The sequence below is a fragment of the Polistes fuscatus genome, unplaced genomic scaffold (genome assembly GCF_010416935.1).
Source record: "Polistes fuscatus isolate 324 unplaced genomic scaffold, CU_Pfus_HIC Scaffold15, whole genome shotgun sequence".
NCBI classification, from domain to species: Eukaryota; Metazoa; Arthropoda; class Insecta; order Hymenoptera; family Vespidae; genus Polistes; species Polistes fuscatus.
Genome location: NW_025113053.1, coordinates 2,024,599 through 2,046,869, shown reverse-complemented (window position 1 = coordinate 2,046,869; position 22,271 = coordinate 2,024,599). Strand labels below are relative to the sequence as shown.

Genomic DNA, 22,271 nt, shown 5'->3' with positions numbered 1-22,271 from the left:
AACATATTTACTAAAAAAAAAAAAAGAACAAGAAAAACATATACCAAAAATACATAAAACATATACACAGAAATAAACGTAGTAAGAAAAAAAATATAAAAATTAAAAAAAGCTTCCAGCTGTATATTTTCGTAGCTCAGAGCAATTTAATCGATCTTCCCTGTTTTTTCCATAATTTCCGATTTAAATGGATCCTCAAAACAGTCTCCCAGTCTAATAATCTTATCCATGACCCAAAACCAACCCTCTTCTTCCTCTTTTCACCCTAACGAAACACATAGCCAGTTTTTTTTTGACACCAGCTGTCAAAAAAAAATCATACACACCAATTAGAAAGTGTTTTTTGGTAAGTAATCCAATTAGCTGTCATTGTTCGTAGGAAACATAATCGTGAGATGTTCGAACCCCGTTTTAAAAATTCCTCCAACGAACACCTCCCCCACCCCCCTTTCTCAAACAACAAAAAAAACAAACTTTGCGTTTGCGCGCACGTTATACCCACATATACATATACCTGTATACATGCATATGTCGTCGTTCCAAACGTTTATTCTCTTAAGTGATATTACTAAAAAACAAAGGAAACAAAAAAGGGAAAAAGAAAGTTCCCTTTAAATCCCTTTAAAATTCCACCCCTTGTTATAAATGTTATTCCTGACCTTACGAGCGATTGAATGAGAAAATAGATAAAAGATATATATTAAATTCCAAGAGAGAAAGATTAAGATATAGATATAGAAAGGTTAGAATAAAAATAAAAATACAACGATAACTATAAAAATGAAGAAATGAAAAAAAAGAAGAAATATGTCTCGAATAATCTCGAAATCGTTAAGTTTTATATAATAAATAAATAAATAAAAATAAACAAATATATATAAATCGATAGATAGATAGATAGATAGATTGATAGATAGATGAATCTACCTAAATACAATTATACATGCATACCAACAAACATACATACATAACCAAATATCTCGTGATTCATTAAATTTCGTAGAAAGTGATATATTGCGGGGATAAAAAAAGAAAATTTAAAAAAGATACGTAAATGTATGTTGAAAAAAAGAAAAGAGAAAAGGATGGTAAAAGAAAAAAAAAAAACGTTAAGAAAATATGGTAAAAAGATTTTATCCTTCGATATAGAAAAAAAAACAAAACAAAAAGAAACAAAAAAAACGTACAATGAACAACCACGTTAGGAAAATGATCATTTCGAAATCGATTTCTCTCAACGTGGGGGGGGGGGTAACACGTTCGAATATAAGAAGAAAAGTGGAACTCGAGTCTAAACGATGATACAAACGTACGATCGTTTTTTTATTCTTTTATTTTTTTTTTTTTATAGAAATTTAGAAAATTAAGAAAGAGAGACAGAGAGGGAGTTTACAAATCGTGGATTTTTAAAACGATCTCGCGCGAGATTTTTTTCATTCATCTGCGAATAAAATACACGTAGAAAAATAATTAAACAAAAATAAAAGAAAGATCTCGAAGACGAATGTAATAAACGAAAAGGGACAGGAGTATATGCATTATTGTAATAATTTTATTATCGTTTTCAACGATAACCTTTTTTGGACCCTTGACAACGTACGAGATCCGAAAAAAAAAAAATTAAAAATAATAAATAAATGAAACATTGTGCGAGTTAAGGATTAAACGAATGAATGGTAGGAGAGGATTAAAAAATAAAATTCGAGGCTGAAATTAAATGGAAAATGAACGAGAAAATAACGGAAGAGATATTTTTAACCAAAAATACGAATAAGCAAGCAAGCAAGCAAACAAACAAACAAACAAACGAACAAACCAAAAAATAAAACGCACGAGAAACCCTGGTTCTATTTTAATTAATCCACCAGTTCCCAATTATTTTGTCACATTTTTCTCACTTTTTTCCATAACCATATATATATATATATATAAATGTATACGTATATATACCATTTACTTTTTTATTTATTTATATATATATATATATATATATTGTATATATATATATATATTGTATATAAATATTTGATATACAAAATTGATCCTCCTCCGCAGACTATTGACAGGCTTGGAGCCGCAGGTGCTACGAGGAAGGTGCAGCCGGGTATGATTGTCCACGGAAAATTGTTTAACGTGTTCTACGTGATGATAATAAAAAACAAAACTAAACGAACCGAAAAAAAATGGCAAAGGAAAAAAAAAGAAAAAAAAAAGAATGAATTTATACTTTTACAAAGGCGTATCTTTTATTTTCTCTTATTTCTTCTAATTTATTATTAATTTAACTCTAACCTCATCTACTTTCTAATTATTTGTTTGCTAATTTTAAAACGAACAAAACAAGTCAATTTTTGATCTTCGTTTAATCTTCGTTTAATCTTCGTTAAAAGTGTTGAATCAAAAGAATGGAAAAAAAAGAAAAAAAAAAACAAAATGAAGGAGTGAAGAAAATATGTTATTTTCTATTTCCTCGTATGATGAAAATAAAAGAAAAATAAATCGATGAATTTATTATTTGAAAAACGTTTATCGTGGACTCCTTTAGTTGTTTATCAATCGATTCGTAAAATATTTCGCATTTTACTTCGCACATTTCTTCCCTTTCGCTAAAAATCATCTCCCACTGTGTCCACTTCTCGTAATCATTTCCCATTTTTAATCCTCAACATCGTCACTTCGTTTCCTTTATTTCGTTCGTCTCATCTTTAGTCAAACAACATCATATCGATTATTCACTAAAATTCAATCGCTCGATCTAATCGCATATTATTCACTTCGTCTGATCACGCACTCGTCACGAATACTCGTTAGAGGAGACAAAAAATGTTATAAATAGTTTTGTCGCTTCGATGATAGTTCTCGAATCGAAATAATCGAAAGCCACGAAAAATATATTTCACTTATCAAAAGAGTAAGATCCGCACATTTTTCAATTTAGATTAACGGATCCGATATTAGGATTAGTTTCTAATCGTGATTATTATCGTCCATCATTAATTTTCATCCTACCTTTGATTGCATGAATCATCATTTACGTTCGAGTAGATCGAAACTAATTCAATTATTTATTATACATTGTTAAATTGTTTAATTCTTTTGTTTCTTGTTTTCAGCAAAAAAGAAAAACATTTGAATTTGAGGTTATGAGAAATTTTAGGCTTCATAAAATAAATAATAAAGAAGAATTATATTATTAAAACGATTAAACCAATTAAAAGGATCATTAATATATTTTATAAGTAATAATATTATCAATGAATTTTTTCGTACGATCGATCATCTCGAACGATTTTACCACGCGAATCGAATCTTGCGAGACGCATGGGAATCCCCTAAAACAAAATGTGTACTTTCCGTTCGTGCCGTTTGCATGACGCATGTATTAAGCTCGATTATTATGTATTACATCAACGATGCATCCCTCATCATCTAGCTCTCATCATCTCTCGTAAAGCAATTTGCGATAAGTAAGGTAAACGAGAAATATATACATATAGAAAGAAAGAAATAAAAAAAGAAAAAAGAAAAGAAAAAAAGATAAGAAAAGAAACAAAAGAGAATTAGAAAAAACAAATATCCGACAGTTCGGTCGTTTTTTTTTTTTTTATTTCGCAATATCTTTCCTGCTAGATCGAAAAATTAAGCTCGAAAGGTGTTTTAAATGAATGGCCGATCCTGACGGATATTTCAACTCGTATATCGTTCTACGTCGACCTTCGGAATTACGATAGCAAGGGGATCGTTTCGTTTGTTCTGCGGGAAGACGACAAAGAAACCAATTTGATCGTCAAATAAATTTTAAACTCTACCGATTCTACTTTTATTTTATTTTTTTCTTTTGTGCGTGTGTACGCGCGTTGATTTTTTTTTTTATTTAATTGACAATGTGATCGATGGTGTTTCGATCGATGGTGATCGAATGGTTTTTAAGATATCGTAAATATTTTTTATTTGTTAGATAAGAGTTTTGTTTAAATAATTATAATAATTACACGTAAAGTGGATAATTATTAAAACAAATTGTTGATTAAAATGAATCGACGCGCAGATTAAAGCGACGTGATTTCTTTGCTGTTGGAAATTTAAATATTAAGATACATACAATTTTAGAAATTAAGTCTTATGATTAAGTTAGCGTTAAGTCAGCAGAGGTTGGCGGTACCTAACTCCGCGAACATTTTTTCTTCCATTAATCCAGAAAATATCAAGCCCAAATAAATAAGTAACGAGTTCATATCAAATCGAGACAAAAATTTTTAATAACGCGAATATTCGGATTCTTACTTTATTCGAGAAACAATAAAAAAGAGACAATTTTAAAAACTACGTTTCATTGAACAGAAAAATATTCGAACGAAAAGTGTATAAAATTCTGGTAAGCCCAAAAATGATGTGCTTTTTTTTTTTATTTTCTTGTATAAAAAAAAGGAAAAGAGGAGGATCGAAGGAAGGAAAAAAAGGAGCGGAATTAGGTGACCTAGGTTGGTTTTGAGCGAAGCATTATTAAACGTGGTACCCCCAATATTCTAGCTTTCTGAGGAGGTAAGGATATTCTTCACCCGACAGAGAAGCACTTACAAGTCACGACCTTTCTTCCTTCGTTTCCATCTACGTGATCGAAAAAAGAAACCCGAAAAAAAAAGAGAAAACAAAAAACAAAAAGAAAAGAAAAGAAAAAAAAAACAGAGCAAAAGTCCCCGTATTAAAAAGAAAAGAAAAGAAAAAGAAAAAAAAAAAAAAAAAAAAAAAAAGAAAAGAAAACGAAACAAAAGAAACACGTAAAACCACCGGAGATGTGTTTTTTCGATGTGTTACGTTTTTTTCCGTAGTCACTTTCTCTCTCTATTTCTCTGGTGTGAATCCATTTGTTGATCGACTGTTGCCAATAGAAAATCATCCGTGTTTTTTATCATTGACTGTTTTTGACACGAATTTACTCTATTTTGACATACACACACACACACACACACAGACAGACACACAGATGCATATTTACACTCACACACCTATTTGAATATTTGTTTCTTTAGCCTGCCGGCAACACCGTCGAAGGAATTTAAAATTTAGACTCGATTTAATCGAGCTTTTCGTTGCAAAAAATTCGAAAAAAAAAAAGAAAGAAAATACATACGACGACTTATTTTTAAATTTCGTCGTACGCTAACTTGACTTCGTTTTTTTTATTCTTCTGTATATCGATGTTCTTCTTTTACTATCTTCCTACTGTGTGTTCTTTTACGTGTATTCCAATTGCAATTTTTTTTTATCGTTTCTTGCTTTTTATTTAAAATCGAATTCGCGTTGTTTCTCGAGAATATTGTTTCGAAGGCTATTGGGGTTAAATCGACGTTTAAATTTTGAAGCCCGGTTGTAGTGGTGATGGAACCAGCCTTAGTTCGATGTCGTCACGTAGTACTTTTGTCTCATTCATCAGCATCAATCAAATCAATGATAACTAAAATAAAAAAAAAAAAATAAAAGAATGTCTCTCCGAATTTGGGGGACACCCACATCTCATCACTCGACCGCTAAAATTTCATCATTCGATTCAGTATGTGTGCGTGTGCGTGCCGTATTTTTTTAATTAACAAACAATCATTTAAAATATATATCGTAGATAGTGTCGTTTTCTCTATATTATGTAGTTTCTCCTTTCTCGCGATTAAAATACAAAAAAAAAAATAAGAAAAAAGAATACGAAGAAAAATAAAACTAACGAATAACGAAGAAGAATAAAAGACGAAAGGAAATGAGAAGAAAAATTATTTAAAGACAAAAAAAAAGAATGATAATAATTAAATAAATAAATGAAAGAAAGCAAAAATGTAAAAAAAAAGGAAAGTATGAAAAAAAAAGAGAGGAAAAAAAATACTAAATAGAGAAAACAAATTGTTTGAACTCGTCGAATGATCCTGACGAGAGAGAGAGAAAATTCAAACCCTGTTAACCCCTTCTTTTTTTTACCTAGCATCATCCCTTGTGATCAATGTAGACAACGATCGATGAAACTAACAATCGTTCGTTCGCATCTTAGAAAAGCTCGTAGCACGATAATAGAAGAAATAATTTACAAATAGACAACAACAAAAAAAAGAAAAAAGAAAAAAAGAAAACTAATAATCGTAATAATTAAAGAAAAAAAAAAAGAAGAAAAAAAAAATACAGAAGAGAATTAATTAGTGCACCTGAAAACTACACGAGCAGGGGGAAGAGGACACTGATTTGATTTTTTTCGTTTAATGTAATGGTTCTCCTTCTCTATCTCTTTCTCTTTCTAAATCGTTGAAATATATATTTTCTACAAGTTTTGATTTTTCAAACGAACGAAATTAAAAGAGACAGAGATAGAGAGAAAGTGCTTAGAAATAATAGAAAGAGAGAGAGAAAGAGAGACACACACACACACTTATAAACGTCAATTCGATCTGCTCGGGAGTTTTCACGTAGAAATGCTTATGTTTTAAGAGAATTTGCGTGTTAAGAAGTGTCTCACGTGCATGTTTCGAGCCTCCGATACGCGAGCAAAAAATTATCAAATGATTTACGTATTCGAATGAAGTTTCCGAACAATGAAATAATACGATGAGAGTTGTTTTTCGAAAGTGGCTCATTAATTTTAAACAATTCAGCTTTGATTGTAAAAATTACGAGCACACCTTCCCCGTTCGATTTCTCGTCAAATTACAGGCTGTGCCAAAAATACATCGGAGAGTTTAAAAATGTTTCTAAAGATTTTCTGTTAATTTTCATGTTTTTTAAATTTATGAAATAAAATTATTTCGTAAAATTACGAAACTTTACGAATTTTAGGAAAAGTTTCATGAACTTTTAGAATCGTATAAGAATTTTTGGTATACCCTGTATAATAATCACAGTAGAAATGAAAGCACATCACAAATAGTTGTAGATCGGTGGTAATTTTTAGCAGCAACAGTATCATCAAATATAACAAAAGATTCTAACAGCCACTTTCGAAGGACACTATTTTGTATTTTTTTTATTTCTCCGTTTTATAATTTTGATTTTAATTAATTGGAAATCTCGCTTACGGAGGAATCGTGAGATCTCTTTTATCTTCGTCAACGCAAAATCTATTCCGTAGTTCTGTTTAGCTTCAAATAATTAGTTAGACACATTAGCTGTTACAACACTATTTACTTACTTACTTATGTTTGTTTTTATGCTTGAAATCGTTGCGAGTTCTCACGGTATATTAATGAAGTATTCAGTTTTGAATTAATGAAAAATAATAATCCGCGATAGCTCGTAACGAAATATCATTTTTATGCGGCCTGCTGATGCCAGAGTAGATCTCAGACGAGTTTAGGTACGTACACGAAGAAAAGAAAGAGGAACAACAATAGAAAAAAAAGAAAAAAATAGAAACAAAACCAGAAAAACTAAAAAATCATTTCAAAAACAAAAATACAAAAAAAAAGACAAAGAAAGAAACAAACAACAACATCAAAAAAAGAACAAAATAAGAAAGACACGTACATAATATACGTCCTTAATCCTATCTTGCAAACTTGATCCTGATCCAGCAAATTGAACCAATTCATCAGATTATATATTTCTATATATAAATAACAATTGTTAATTCCTGACACTACTTTAAAACACGTATATAATGTACACTGGAGAGGAACACTTGTTCGTATCGTTGGTTTTTTTAAATCGCTGCATGCCTGTTAAAAATACATATACATAAATCAACCTCGAGTATGACTACGTTTCAATCCTATAAAACAAATCTTAATTAATATGATTTTTTCGTCTTGTTGATGCGTTACATGTAACGATAATTCTTATTGAACTTCTACAAATTCTTTTGGATATATTAATAGATCAAAATAAAGTATATTAACGTAATTTTATAATTAAATTAGTTACATGTACCTAACAAGATTTTTCAAATTTTACAATTGAAATAAACGATAAGATAATAACTGAACGTCATGAATTAGATATATTTATCGAAATAAATTGATTAAAACTATTGGAAAATAAGTGAAATTAGAAGATTTTATTTTTGAAAGGAAGATGAGGTTGAAAATGTGGTAGAAATGTTTGGTCATGCTCGGGTAATGGCGGGGAGAGACGAAAGGATGATAGAAAAAAAAGCTTCCGTCACTCGTTGCCATAAAAAATAAACCGTCGTCTTCGTCGTCAACGTCGTCAACGTCGTCAACGTCGTCAACGTCGTCGTCGTCGTCTACGTCGTCGTCGTCGTCGTCGTCGTCGTCGTCGTCGTCGTCGTCGAGGTCGACGAAGCCATGAGACCAATCCTCTCCTGGACGACGAATTTTTTCCGCAGCTGGAAGAACTCAGAACGGAGTTGCAGAGAAGGGATCAGGAACTTTTGGGGATGTCGGCTAAAATGAAAACACTGGAGGAACAACATCAGGATTATCAACGTCATATAGCCGTGCTCAAGGAATCCTTATGCGCAAAAGAGGAACATTATAATATGCTACAAGCTGACGTAAGTAGTATCAATTAAAAAAAAACTGGTGTGTGTACTTATGTAACGCACGTAAGAAGTTATACTTCTTTGCCGTACCAAAACGAACATAACCTCAATAACCTCAAAAATAACTTCAATAAAAAACTTCAAAGAAAAAAAAATAACTTAAAAAAAAAAATAATTATTATTATATATATAAGAAAGAATAAAAACTGGTGTGTGTACTTATGTACGCATGTAAGAAGTTATACTTCTTTGCCGTACCAAAACGAACATAACCTCAATAACTTAATAATTAATAACCTCATTAATTATTTAGAATAAACTATATTACTATTCGTCATGCCAGATGAAAATTGGAAAATTCTAATGTGTGTCATAAATTAATAATGTTGAATTGTTAATGTTACCATTTAAATTATCGTTCAAAATAAAACAAATCTTTTATGAAATATTTAAAAGATCCTAAATCGATTATACATAAATAATTAAAAATAAGATATAATTACAATTATATATCCAATAATCGATAAAACTTTTCTAATTGCAAAGAAAAAACTGGAAGATTTGTTTGTTTTTTTTTTCTAACTCGTTTAAAAGAAGGGATGAAAGAATAAACAAAGCATTAAAAAGAGTTAGCTTGTTCCGTGACGTGCGTCGTAACGAAAGTGGCAAAGCTGCAAAGCTGCGAAATCGAATTTGGGAGAGCCCACCTCCGCGGGAAAAGGAGGAAGGCCAAGCTGCAGTAGGAAACTGGGTCGTGGGAAGCATTTCTCTTGGCCTCTCCTCGCGTGTCGCTTCGAGTCATAGCGTAAATTCCGACATTCGAGTGTTGTCTGGTGTCAGATATTACGTGCCTTTCGCATTACAGTGATTCCAATATTTCGAGATTCGTCACTTTGTTTCTTCTTATAACCACAAATATCTTTATTATTATTATATTAATAATTAATCTCGTATATGCGTAAATTAAATGACATGTGTGTCGTCGCCGGCACGTTTGCCTTCCCAGGTCGAGGAAATGCGGCAAAGATTGGAAGAGAAGAACAGGATGATCGAGAAGAAAACTCAAGCAGCTATGCAAGCGCAACAGGAACGCAACCGCATGAACAACGAGTTAACTGAACTTAAGGATCACATGGATATCAAGGATCGAAAAATCAACGTTCTTCAACGGAAGGTAAGATTTATTACTTATTTACTTAAGCCCTATATTTGTTCAAAAACTTTCATCGAATTTGACTCTTTAAACTATTTAACTTGGACATTGCGATAAGATTGATAGAAACCTGCTGTCCAAAGTTTTTCTACTAAGGTAACCAACCACCTATCGATCGAACAAATTTATTTACAATCCTTCAATTTGTCTGATAGTGTTTCTAGATATCAATTAATCTTTGAACGAATTATTTCTGTCTTATAACATAATCGTATTTACGATTTTATAATCGAATTTACGAATAAGCGAATTTTATTTCTCCTTCGAACGTTCCAAGGTTAATTGAATTTCTTCGAAATTTCAAAGCGTGTCATGTGCGTGTTATCCGATGTATTTTATGATATATTTATGGTAGGTTATATTAAATATTGTTTATATTAGATAGGTGAATGTTAGATAAGCGTTTTATTATTTTCTATCTTAGCGTAATATTATTTATAATATCGTCTCGTTTATACCCCCCCCCCCTACTAGTGTAGCATTTATTTTTTTATCTCATTCATGTTCCTATATTATTTTGTATTTAATTTAAGTTACTTCTGTTGTATTTGTAAAAGAAAAATAAACACCTGTAAATCATCGGCTTAAATATTAAATAAAGCACCCTTAGATTGCGTTGTGTGTCTTTGGTTTATTTGATTTATTTTCAATTTCTGCACCTACACTTTATTTATTATTTAATTATAGTAATTTTATATTTATGGACCGTTTAAAAAAATAAAGAAAACGTATAATTTCGATGTTTTATTTATAATCAATGAATGTTATGCGATTCCCTTAATTTTCTTTTTTGTAGAAAATGGGTTTACACCATCTTCATAATAAACGGCCTAATTTTGTATGCTTAATTTTTTGTTATAGGTTCTATTAATGTGGCACAAATTTTTGAATTAATTTTGTTAAGAATATTATCATCCATTTTAGTATACGTTAAAAAAGAAAGTCCTCTTATGTTAGTTGAAAAATTAGATGAACGAAAAATACGAAGATGAGTTAATTTAAGGTAGGTGGTCAATCATAATAATTGTTCGTATGTTTAATTTTAATATAATATTGGGCTAATATTTAATTGATTCCATGAAAAAATACCTAAATTCCTCTATTAGCAAAATTGGATAAAAATATTAGAAATAAAATTGAACGTTTCTAATTAAACGGAAATAACGAAGTATGCCATACGAATGCATGATTAATCGTAATCAACTTGACTCGTTAGCTAATGTAAACATTATTAACGAGGAAAATATTCGTTACGTAAACACAGATGTGCCTGTTATTTAATGTAAATTAAATTATAAAAATAATATAACCAAAAAATATATATTTGCATCTTTTACTAATCAAATAATCTTATGTTGAAGAGGATTTTGGGGATATGACGAAAAAAGAGTTAGTTAGGAGTGGTGGGGGGTGTCAAAAAAGGTTCCCAAGTTAAGAGATGAGTTCGTGTGTAACTGCAGATCGAAAATCTGGAGGATCTGCTGAAAGAAAAGGACAACCAGGTTGATATGACGAGGGCCCGGTTAACGGCTATGCAGGCCCACCATTGCAGTAGCGAAGGTGCACTTAGTACTCTCGAAGAAGCAATAGAAGATAAGGAGAAGCAAATGGCACAATTACGGGAACAGAGGGATCGAGCTGAACAAGAGAAACAGGAAGAAAGGGAATTACATGAGCGAGAAATTGCCGAGTACAAAATGAAGATTCATGCTTTCGAGTCTGAGGTGAGTAAAGATTCATTGTTGACTCTTTCATTTTGATTTCTTTTCTTCGACGCCTCTTAGAATTTATCTACCAAGATAATTGAGTTAAATAGCTGACTCTGTTTCTTCGTTAGAAAGATACAATTTTTCTTTGGGGGATTTGTACCCTCGGGGTTTGCTTCTTATTGGATAAAAAAGATCCGATAAAGTCATTGAAAATTGTTCCTTTTCTTTTCTTTTCTTTTTTTAGATGTAGCAGTAAATAAATATTTGTAAGGTTTTGTATTAAATAGGTAAATGTTTATCGGAAAATAAATTAGTGGCTGCATTTAAGTGGGAATTGGGTTTACCAGTTTGTTATAAAATTTATTTTTTAGGAAAACACAATGTTCCCCTTCCTTTGATATACCTTATATAAATTCCTTGTAGATATTTAAGAAAAACATTTTAATTTTGTTGGATAACATAAAATAAGACTAAATTGTTTTGTTAAATTTTGATTGTAACCAGGTGGAGAAACTTGGTGCCCGATTGGAAAGAGCACAAGCAGAGAAGGATCGACTCGAGGCAAAACTAGAAAGTTCACAATCTGAGTTAGGCAAGAGCAAAGCAGAACTGGACAAAGCGGCATCCGAAGTCGGTCGTAGTGGAGCCGATTGGGAAGCCGCCAAGCAAAAGTTGGCCAGGTTGGAATTAGAGAAGGAAAGGCTCAGGCACGAAATTGAAAGGTCACAAACCTACGGTAGGAGTACCTTGAATTCTTCTGAGGAAATAGATAGAATTCAAGAAAGAGCAGAGAAAACGGCAGCTGATTTGAGGAGAGCTCAAGCTGAACTTAGGGTTACACAGGCTGATAATGAAAGGGCAATGGCCGAAGCTGCTGCCCTTCAAGAAAAGGTAAGATTTTTGTTAATTGCTAACTTCTTACTATTCGTAATGAATTTGTAAGTTTTATTGAAGTAAAACTAATTTCATATTCGTGGAGACGAATAAAAAACCACAAGATTGAAGTAAATTTATAGGGTAGCATAAAAATCAGTTTATACTTACAATTATTCATTTCTTCATCGATTACTACGAGTAATCCTTAACATTTGCGTGGAATCAAACCTCACCATACTCAAATAATAAAATAGATATTCGCGAGAAGGCCCTGAATAGTTAAAAGGTTAGAACAATCAACCAGAACGGGGAAAACTCGGGTTTTAATTCCGAATCAATATTTTCACGAATCTGACATTTGTTAATTAAACGCGTTTACAACAATAATTCATTTTGGTTAACCAATTTGTGTGGTAGCCTATTTCGCGTGACCTTTAGATCGATCGATCGCTTGAACCAACTTGCTAATTTAGCTCCAGGCCAACTTTCAAAAGGATCAATCTCCCATTTTCGTGAACAATCGGCATTAATTGCGATCGATTTACATCTTTATCTATCTTATCATCTTCCCTTTACGTTCCCCATCTCATGCTTCATCGTGGAAACTCGTGTAACCAATGAGAATCAATTTCTAATCAGAGCTTCCTTCTCCTCCTGGACATTTACCACAATTTACACGATATAAAACTCATCTTCTAGAGGTAGCAGAATCGATAACGATCTTCCCGACCAAACGACTGGAAAATTGTTCAAAAATGATTGAATTCGTTAAACCAAAGGTAGACACCTTGAATAACTTACACAATGTTTCCAATTAGATTTTCTTTGACTCGGTTATCACGTTACTTGCAAGAAATTTGATAAGAGCTTAGAGCATAAATATCGATCAGGTATAATCTAACTGACCTAATCGTAATTGTTAATGTTTTATTATCTTTCTTTACTATATCTCTTTCTTTTCCTATTTATATCATTCGGATTCATTTATTGACGATAATGTCTGATATCAAAGAACGTTCAAGAGATACTTACATCAATCAATGCTAGAGAAATAGACAGGAAAATCCTAGTCCGATTCAAACAATATATGTAGAAACGTATCAACGTCACGTTAATTATGGATTATAACGAGCAACGAGTATGTGCTTACATTATGCCCTGTTATATATATATATATATATATATATATGTACATGTATGTGTATATACCTACCTACTGTACACTTAGCGGTCTTGTAGTATGCGTGAAATGATATGGCTATTATCAGAGGGAGAGCATAAGATAGGAGACGATATGGGTTAATCCTTTTGTAGTTTAATAAGTCACATTAAATGAAGCTCGTTAAAGTGCTGAAATAATGTTTTACTCAACATTTATTATTACTATAATAATAAGATGAATAAATAATTATCTGCAATATAATTTGAATTTTTGTTTTTACTGTACTTTGTAGTTTTTTGTGGTTTCGAAGAGACCAGTAATTAAAAAACTTTGATGGATTTCGGTTTCTGATTAAAAAAAATAACATATTAAGAAGCACTAATACTCGATAATACAGTCCCACAAAAATATTAATTATATTGGACATAATTATCGAATTATTTTCGTATAATAAAAAGAATCTTTTATAAGAGGGTTAAACTTATTTATTTAAATATTAGAAATACTTTTATCGATAATAATAAATTATTTGAAGTTTCCGCATTTCTAAAACTTATTGTGATTGATTGAAAACTAATTGTTTTCGAAAGGTTGAGAAGAGTCAAGGCGAGGTGTACAGGCTAAAGGCAAGATTAGAAAATGCTCAGACAGAACAAGAAAGTCTTCGTGAGGAATACGATCGGGCTCAATCGTCAGCCGCTCGTCTTCATTCGGAGAAAGAAAAGGCGATAGGTGAACTGGAAAAAGCCCAAGAGGAACTGGAACGCACCCAAGCCACACTCGGCAAGGCACAATTGCAGCAAGACAAATTACAGAATTTACTCGATAAAACTCAGAGCGAGGTAGACAAGCTTCAAGAGAAGCTCGACAAATCACAAACCGAAGTTCGTAGAGTAAGTCAAATTAATTTCTATCTTACAATTAATCTTTAACGATCATGAAAATCAATCGTCAAAACCAATCAAATCAAATCAATTCATTTTATCATTTTAGATGCAAATGGAAAAAGAAAAACAAAACTATGACTTTGAGAATTTGCAAAGTCAACTGGACAAGGCATTGGGTCAATCAACCAGAATGCAAAAGGAACGAGAAACGATACAATTGGAAGTTGATCGTCTTCAAGATAAATACGAAAAGGCTCAGGTAAGTTTTTAATTAAAATGTGAGACAATTACAAAGACGATTAGAATAAGAAGAACGGTTTCTTAATTATTTTGTTGTCTGTATTATAGATGATCATGCAACGACTTCAGAAGGAAAGAGACACCTTCCAAGTAGAAACGGAAACGTTGAACGAAAGGATAGATTTCCAACAGAGTCAAATAGCTAAGATGCAACGTGAAAAGGAGAACGTATTGTCCGAGCTCGAGTTGGTGAAAGAGAGATGGGACAAGACGCACAATTCTCATCAGAAGCTAACCGTGAGTAGTGGATAATTGATAAATGAAGTTTCATAGTTAATAATTTCTCTGTTTCATCCATCCAGATCGAGCGAGACGACGCATTAACAGAGGTTAAAATTCTAAAAGAGAAACTGGAAAAGGCTCAATATTCGATAACAAAGGCTCACGAGGAACGAGAAAGCGTAAGCAAGGAGTTTGAGAAAATGTTGGAGAAGTACGACAGGTAAGATTTGTCTCATTTATATCGATATTTTGATTTACCTATTATCGAATATTATTTGATCTGTTAATTAACGATTATCGCGTACAGAGCTCAGAGCGACGTGTATCGGCTACAAAACCGAATCGAGGTGATGGAGGCCGACAAGGATAGATTGGAACTCGAAGCCGAGAAGCAACAGATGCTGACGGCTAAGAGTAGAGAGGACGCGCGTAAAGCTCAAGAAGAGTTAGCCAGGGTCCAAGAGATGTACGACAGGGCTGCGTTACAGCTCGGTCGAACGAAGGAACAGGAAGAGAAATCTAAGGAGGACCTGGATAGGCTGGCGGTCGATCTCGAGATGATGCGCGAACGTTACGAAAAATCTCAAATAGAATTGCGTCGTTTACAAAACGAACGCGAGAAATTGGTAGGTGACAACGAGCGAATAACGTTCGAGTTGGATAGAGCGCATACGCAATTGAACAAGGTCCAAGCGGCTATGGAGAAAACGCAAGAAGAATTGGCGCGTATGCAGTTGGAGATCGAAAAGGTGTACGAGAAATACGACCGCCAGCAGGCCGAAGTTAGGAAAGCTCAGGCCGAGGCCGAGAGATCCAAGGCCGAGGCCGAGAGCGCGCGAGTCGAGTGCGAAAGGTACGCGACGCGATTCGGCAAATATCAGGAGACTCAAGGACGGCAGAAGGAGGAGAACGAATTGGCGAAACTGGAGGTCGAGAGGCTGCGAGATCGTCTGGAGAAGGCACTGGCGGAGTTGGAGCGCGCGAGGAAGGCCGAGCAGGACGCATCGAGGTTGCGCGCCGACTTGGAACGAGCGGAGGGTGTTCGAGGTAAATACCAGTACGAGCAGGAGAAATGGCAGAGCGAGGGTAGTAGGCTACAGCAAGAGGTCGAGAAACTGAGGGAACGCCTAGAGGGTCGGGAATCCGAATTGAAGAGGCACCAGTCGAGCAACGCCGAGCTCGAGGAGAAGCTGCACGAGACGCAGCTTCAGCTCGAGCGCGCTCGCGAGGAAACTAACAAGGCGAATGCGGCGCAAGAGAGGAATCGCGGGGAAATCGAAAGGGCTAGGATCGAGACCGAGAAGATACGCGATCGGCACGATAAGATCAAGGCCAAGTCCGACGCCCTCGAGGCGGACAACGAAAAACTCCGCGTCGAGATCGTCAGGCTGGAGAGGTTGATGCAGACCGAGGGTAAGACGAGATCCGAGAGCGCGAGCATTGAAGTCGAACGGTTGAGAGCGAGCCTGGACAAGGCCTTGACCGCTCGGAATCAGGTTGAACTCGAGGCTGGTAGACTGGCCAAAGAACTCGAGAAGGTTCATATGCAGACGACCAAGTATCAAGAGGCGGCCGAGTTGAACAAGAAGGAGCTCGAACGTCTGGCCGCTGAGATGACCTTGCTAAGAGAGGAGAGGGACGCGCTCCATCAGGAGCTACGCCGCAACAACTTGCTTCAACAGCAGAAGCAACAGGTCACCGAGGATGTGGTGAGAATGGAGCACGAGCTGCAGCTGGCGCAACGGGAGCGCGACAAGATGGCGGCCATATTGGAGAACAGGGAGAAACATTCGGAGAAGATAGAGAAGATCAAGGAGAAACTCGAGGCCGAGGCGAAGCAGTTGCAGGTCGAGAGGGATCAATTAGTCATACAATTGGAAAAATCTCAAGAGATGTTGGTCAACTTCCAACAGGAATTGAATGCGAACGAGGCGGAACTCGAGCGTCAGCGGGAAGAGGTGCGCCGTCTGCAACAATTGCAGCAACAACGAGTGCACGCGCAAACGCCCGATCGTGCCGCGAAGGAAGCTCTCGAGGCGAACATGCGGGAGGTCCATCGATTGAATCAACAAATTCAAACGCTAACGCAGGCACAAACGAAGGAACGCCAGAGAGCGGAGCAATCGGAGAAACGCGTGCAAGAACTTCAAAGGCAGATCGCCACAAGGGGCGCCGAAAGTGGTTCGGTTACGGCCGCTACCGAGGCGCAACTCGAACAATGGAGGAAACTCTGCGAAACGGAGAAACAACGCGCGGACGCTGCTGAGAGACAAGCGACGGATCTTCAGAAGCACATCCAATCGATCGAGAGACAATTGCACGCCCAGCAACAGCAAATACAACAGATGCAGATGACGATTCAACAGCAGCAACAACAGCTTCAGCAACAACAACAGCAACAGCCGGCGGCGTCGCAAACGCAGAACGGGCAGGAGGCGGCTCGGTTACGAAAGGAGCTTGAGCGCGCTCAAGAGGAGATTAAACAGGGCACGGTCGAACGCGAGAGGTTTAAGGCTCAGCTCGAGATGCTGTGTCAGGAAATCGAGAAAAATCAGGTTAGAAGCAGCAGCATCGTCATCGTCATTATAATCATCATTATAATCATCATCATCATCATCATCATCATGATCATCATCATTATCACCATCATTACTACCACCTCTATTATCACCACGATCACCATCACTACTACAACAACAACTATTACTACTATTATTACAACAACTACAACTAAGCACAACTATAGTGATAATGTATACTGGCACAAATCCTCCTCAATTGTTATCCAACGCGCGCACTTCTGCCCGAATATCTCTCTCTCTCTCTCTGCGTTGATTATTGTCGCTCGTCGGTCGCATCGCTGGAGTCACGTGATGGAGTCCACGTGAAGTTATCTCTTTATCACTACCTATAATCACTCTTTATGTCTCTCTCACTCTCTCTTCACTCACTATCTTTGTCTCTCTCTCTCTCTGTCATCATCATATATATATATATATATCACCATCATCGTGATCCTCGTCGATGGCGATGCGGCGGGAGCTGAAGCGGACGCTCGTTGTTTGCATTGACGCGAGAAACCCCGGGCGCTTCTCTTCGACGGATGTGTATACTTGTCTCTCTAAATCTCACTCACACTCTCTCTTTCTCTCTCTCACTCTCTCTTTCACTCTTTCTCTCTCAATATATTTATATAATATCTTATACGGGACATATATATATGTAATATCATCGACATATATGTATGTAACAAAACATAAAAAATAACAAATGACCAGTCGGACAGAGAAGGCAAAGAAAAAGTCTAAAAAAAAATATAATTTAAAAATATGTAAATATAGAGAAAAAGAAAAACTAAAACAAAAAAAAAATCACATCCACGATTTGTTGCACTCCTCGCGAGCACTACTCTACTTTCTTCGCGTCTTGTTATATTTAAAAAAAGAAACAAAGAACAAAAAACAAAGAAACAATACTAAATACCTTCTCGAGTCGCCGCAGCACGCTACGATGTCATGCAGCACGACGCAACATTTTTAATATTCGCCTTCATCGTCGTTCCTTCGATACATTTTCGTTGTTATTATTATTATTTATTATTATTATTATTATTATTATCATCAGCTAATCACCTTTTTAATCATCGCCATTTTTCCTAGCTCAAAACTCTTGCGAATTGTTCAGCGACGATTGGCACGAGTTTTATGCGTTCACCGATTTTATCGAATTTATTCGTCACATTTTGAATTAATCGTTCCTTCGATCTTTTTCATTTTTTGAGCACGTTCGATATTTTCTATCGTATTGCGATTGCGATTGCGATTATTCTTCTAATAATTATTATTATTATTTATATTATATATATATATATTAACGTTAATTTTTATATTATTTTTAATCGTTATCCTTATGAATTATTGTTATTGGCGTTGTTATTACTATTATTATTATTATTATTATTATTATTGTTTGTTCTTATTCTGATTATTATTGTCACTATTATTGCGATTATCATTGTTCTGAACGTAATCAATAAGAAGAAGGGGTGGACAATGCTTTATCGCGTAAATTCTAATGTAATAAAACAAAAATGTTATTTATAAATATAAATTTTGTATATGATATTTATTTTCTGTTTTGCGCAATATTCTTCGGTTGAGCTTATGAGGATGCTTATTAGCGAGATATCACCGCTTAAACAAAAATTAGCATGGCTGTGTCCACACCTTCTCGATCATTATTATATTTGCTACATTGTTATTCTCACTTATTGTATGCGCGTGAAACGCGACGATCACGATATACGATCTTTTTTTCTTATCGTTAAAATTATGATGTATCCAAAAGATTTAATCATTTTGAAATTTTTTGATTACATAATCCTTGGAAAAGATCGGGCATCGTGATCACGCGTGTAAACATTTTTATTGTACATATATATATTGTATATATATGCATTTATATTCTTCTTCTTCTTCTTCTTCTTTTTTTTATTATTATTATTATTATTATTATTATTATTATTATTATTATCATTCGTTCTATTTCTACGCCATGATACTTAAATACTTGTCTCGATGATTACTCGTTTAATTATTATTTATTTAATTGTTATTATTATTTAAATATGATTATGATTTTTAATATTATTCTTATTATTCTTATTATAGCAATAATGTTATGATTATTATTATTATTATGATTATTATTATTATTATTATTATTATTACTGCAATAGAGCCGTAGATATCGAAGAGCGTTATTATTTATGCGCTGACACGCAAAAATTTGAATCCGCCTTGTTATCATTTTTCTAAATATGTATGTATACGTATATACTTATATATGTGTATATGTATATTATTTTTATACTATTTATATATACATATATGTATATATATATTTATATACTTGTTTTTTTTTCCGAATTTTTGACTGTGATTATCTCGAGTGAATATTTGTCAGAAAAAGTAACGGGAACAAAAAAAAGAAATCTTGGAATAATCACAGATCGTTTAATTTGAGCATTTAGCAATTATAATACGGCTATTAGTTAGATAGGAAAATGGACGAATGTTGGGAAATTAATAGAGAATTTTGTTTTGTTTCATCTTCTCAGGTGGAACTCCACGAGGCGAACAAGAAACTAAAAGCTGGAGCCGCGAAAGCTGGCGCCGATTCTAGCCAAGAGAAGAAACAATTGGAAGAACAGAAACGTCAGATGGAGGAACAGAGGAGACAAATAGAGGAACGAGCCAAATCCATAGAACAAAAAGTTAGAACGATAGAAGAGAAGGAGAGGACGCTCCAAGGTCTCGACCAAGATTTGAAAAAACGTAAAGCGAAAATGGATCAGTTGGAACAACAATTACAAAGGGTAAATTCATTTTAACATTATCAAGTTTCAATTAAATATGATCCAGAATTTTTTTCCTGAAATTAATATTTATTAATTAAATTAATATAATAAAATTAAATAAATATTAAATAAATATAAATAAATATTATATAATAAATATAATATTTATATAATAAAATATAAATTAAATAAATATTAAATTAAATATGATTCCAGAATTTGTTCAGAAAATGTGTCCTTCTAATCATATAGAATTTAAAGAAAATCGGTGTCTCATCAATTTTGCTCTTTCTTTGATAGTCAATCAATAAAAATCAGCACAAATTAAGAACTCTTTTCTAACATAACATATTTTGATATTTTCATAGTAAATGTTTTATAATTTTATAATAATAAATTAATAATTATACATATTAACAAGTCATAATAAATTTCAATTGCTGATGAAGTCCCAATAAAGGGACGAAACGTCCAACTAGTACAAAAATAACGTTCAAGAAGAATTTATAACTTGTCCAAATTTCCTCTAATACCTATTTTAATATTTGAATTTTTGGACAAGATAAAAAATCAATTAAATTAATAATTATTATTATTATTATATATAAATTTTGGATGTACAGATTAATTTGTTATAATTTTTAATTAGAAGCCAATAATTTGCGCGATGTCATATATTTTAGAACAAATGAAATGCTTGACAGCTGTTTGATGTGTTTAACAATTTAAAAAAAACAATTTTTATTTACAGAGCGGTGGGTCGCCGGATAAGAGATTGGCGGAAATGCAAAAATCATTGGAGACTGCCGAGAAGGAATTGGAAAAGGCAAAGGAAGCGTCGGAGAGAAGCACAGCGGAAACTGAAAGGCTGTTGCAACTCGTACAAATGACGCAGGAAGAACAAAACACGAAGGAGAAAAAAATCAGAGAACTTCAAGAGTAAGTAATTGATTATTAAATATAATATTTCGATTGTGTGTGTGTCTGCTTGTAACAGAAATTTCAACTAAAAAATTCTTTCTTTTATTTTCTTGTTTTATTTTTATTATTATTCAGTGCACTCAAAGCCGCACAAGCCAAGTTGAAACAAGCTGCAACTGCACAGCAACAAGAGGTCAGTATAATATTATATTTTAATTACTAATAATATCGATCACACATCTAACTAATATCTTTTTAATTCTAATAACAACAATTTCATTCTCAAATTTCCACGCTGCCTTTGGATTTGCAACATGGCGTTCGTATTTTTTAAAACCTTGTTTCCACGCTATCTCGCTTATCGCATAAATTTTCTCTCACTTTGTTTTTGTCTCTTGTAAACAAACAAATGACATCATTGATAATAAAAATATCACAAAATAAAGGCGGGACCCGCCGGATTCCTAAAAAGCTTCTTCTAAGGTCGATTTTCGTTGGGAACGCCTTCTCCGTTCTTTTTAGTACAATTTGCATTAAAAGCAAACTTTACGATTATAATATACGATCATAAAATAATATTAAACATAATGAAATACTAATAATAATAATAATAATAATAATAATAATAATAATATTAAAAATAATAATAAACAATAATAATAATAATAATAATAATAATAATAATAATAATAATAATAAATAATAATAAATAATAAATAATAATAATAAATAATAATTAAAAAAAAATATCAACAACAATAATAACGAACGAAGTGAAGATCGCTATAAAAATTACGATCAACATGGAGAAAACCCATACATATTACACATGCATACGTACGTCAAGATTTATATATATATGTGTGCGTAGTACATATATATGTATATATATAAATATATATATATATATATATGTATGTATAAATATTTTACGTAATGCTGCGACCACTGTTAACATATTTAATAACGTATAGCAAAGAAAGATGGATGACGATAATAACAATAATATTTAAAGTATACATATATAAATAATATAAATAATAATGCGATAGAGAGAGAGAGAGAGAGAGAGAGAGAGAGAAAACGGGAGGAGCCGACGGCTACAAAATTATATTTCATTATTATTATTATTATTATTATAATTATTAT

The 22,271-nt window shown here is 33.4% G+C and overlaps 1 protein-coding gene across 3 annotated transcripts in view; it reads left to right on the top strand.

The window, feature by feature from the left end:
• The window catches only part of LOC122514671 (ELKS/Rab6-interacting/CAST family member 1), a 78,192-nt gene extending 56,461 nt beyond the window's left edge, over positions 1–21,731 (top strand). Inside the window, exons 6-18 of one of the 3 annotated variants that reach the window (XM_043631608.1) lie at positions 8,318–8,485; positions 9,480–9,647; positions 11,147–11,410; positions 11,900–12,286; positions 14,024–14,326; positions 14,427–14,579; positions 14,669–14,857; positions 14,923–15,062; positions 15,150–17,397; positions 19,962–20,219; positions 20,953–21,140; positions 21,258–21,315; positions 21,569–21,731. In XM_043631608.1, coding sequence (XP_043487543.1) covers positions 8,318–8,485; positions 9,480–9,647; positions 11,147–11,410; positions 11,900–12,286; positions 14,024–14,326; positions 14,427–14,579; positions 14,669–14,857; positions 14,923–15,062; positions 15,150–17,397; positions 19,962–20,219; positions 20,953–21,140; positions 21,258–21,315; positions 21,569–21,604 — 4,560 coding nt within the window. In that variant the 3' untranslated portion in view covers positions 21,605–21,731. Of the gene's footprint in view, positions 1–8,317; positions 8,486–9,479; positions 9,648–11,146; positions 11,411–11,899; positions 12,287–14,023; positions 14,327–14,426; positions 14,580–14,668; positions 14,858–14,922; positions 15,063–15,149; positions 17,398–19,961; positions 20,220–20,952; positions 21,141–21,257; positions 21,316–21,568 lie in introns of those variants that run through there. The other 2 variants (XM_043631609.1, XM_043631610.1) reach the window with 2 other exon arrangements.
• The last annotated feature ends 540 nt before the right edge of the window (positions 21,732–22,271 follow it).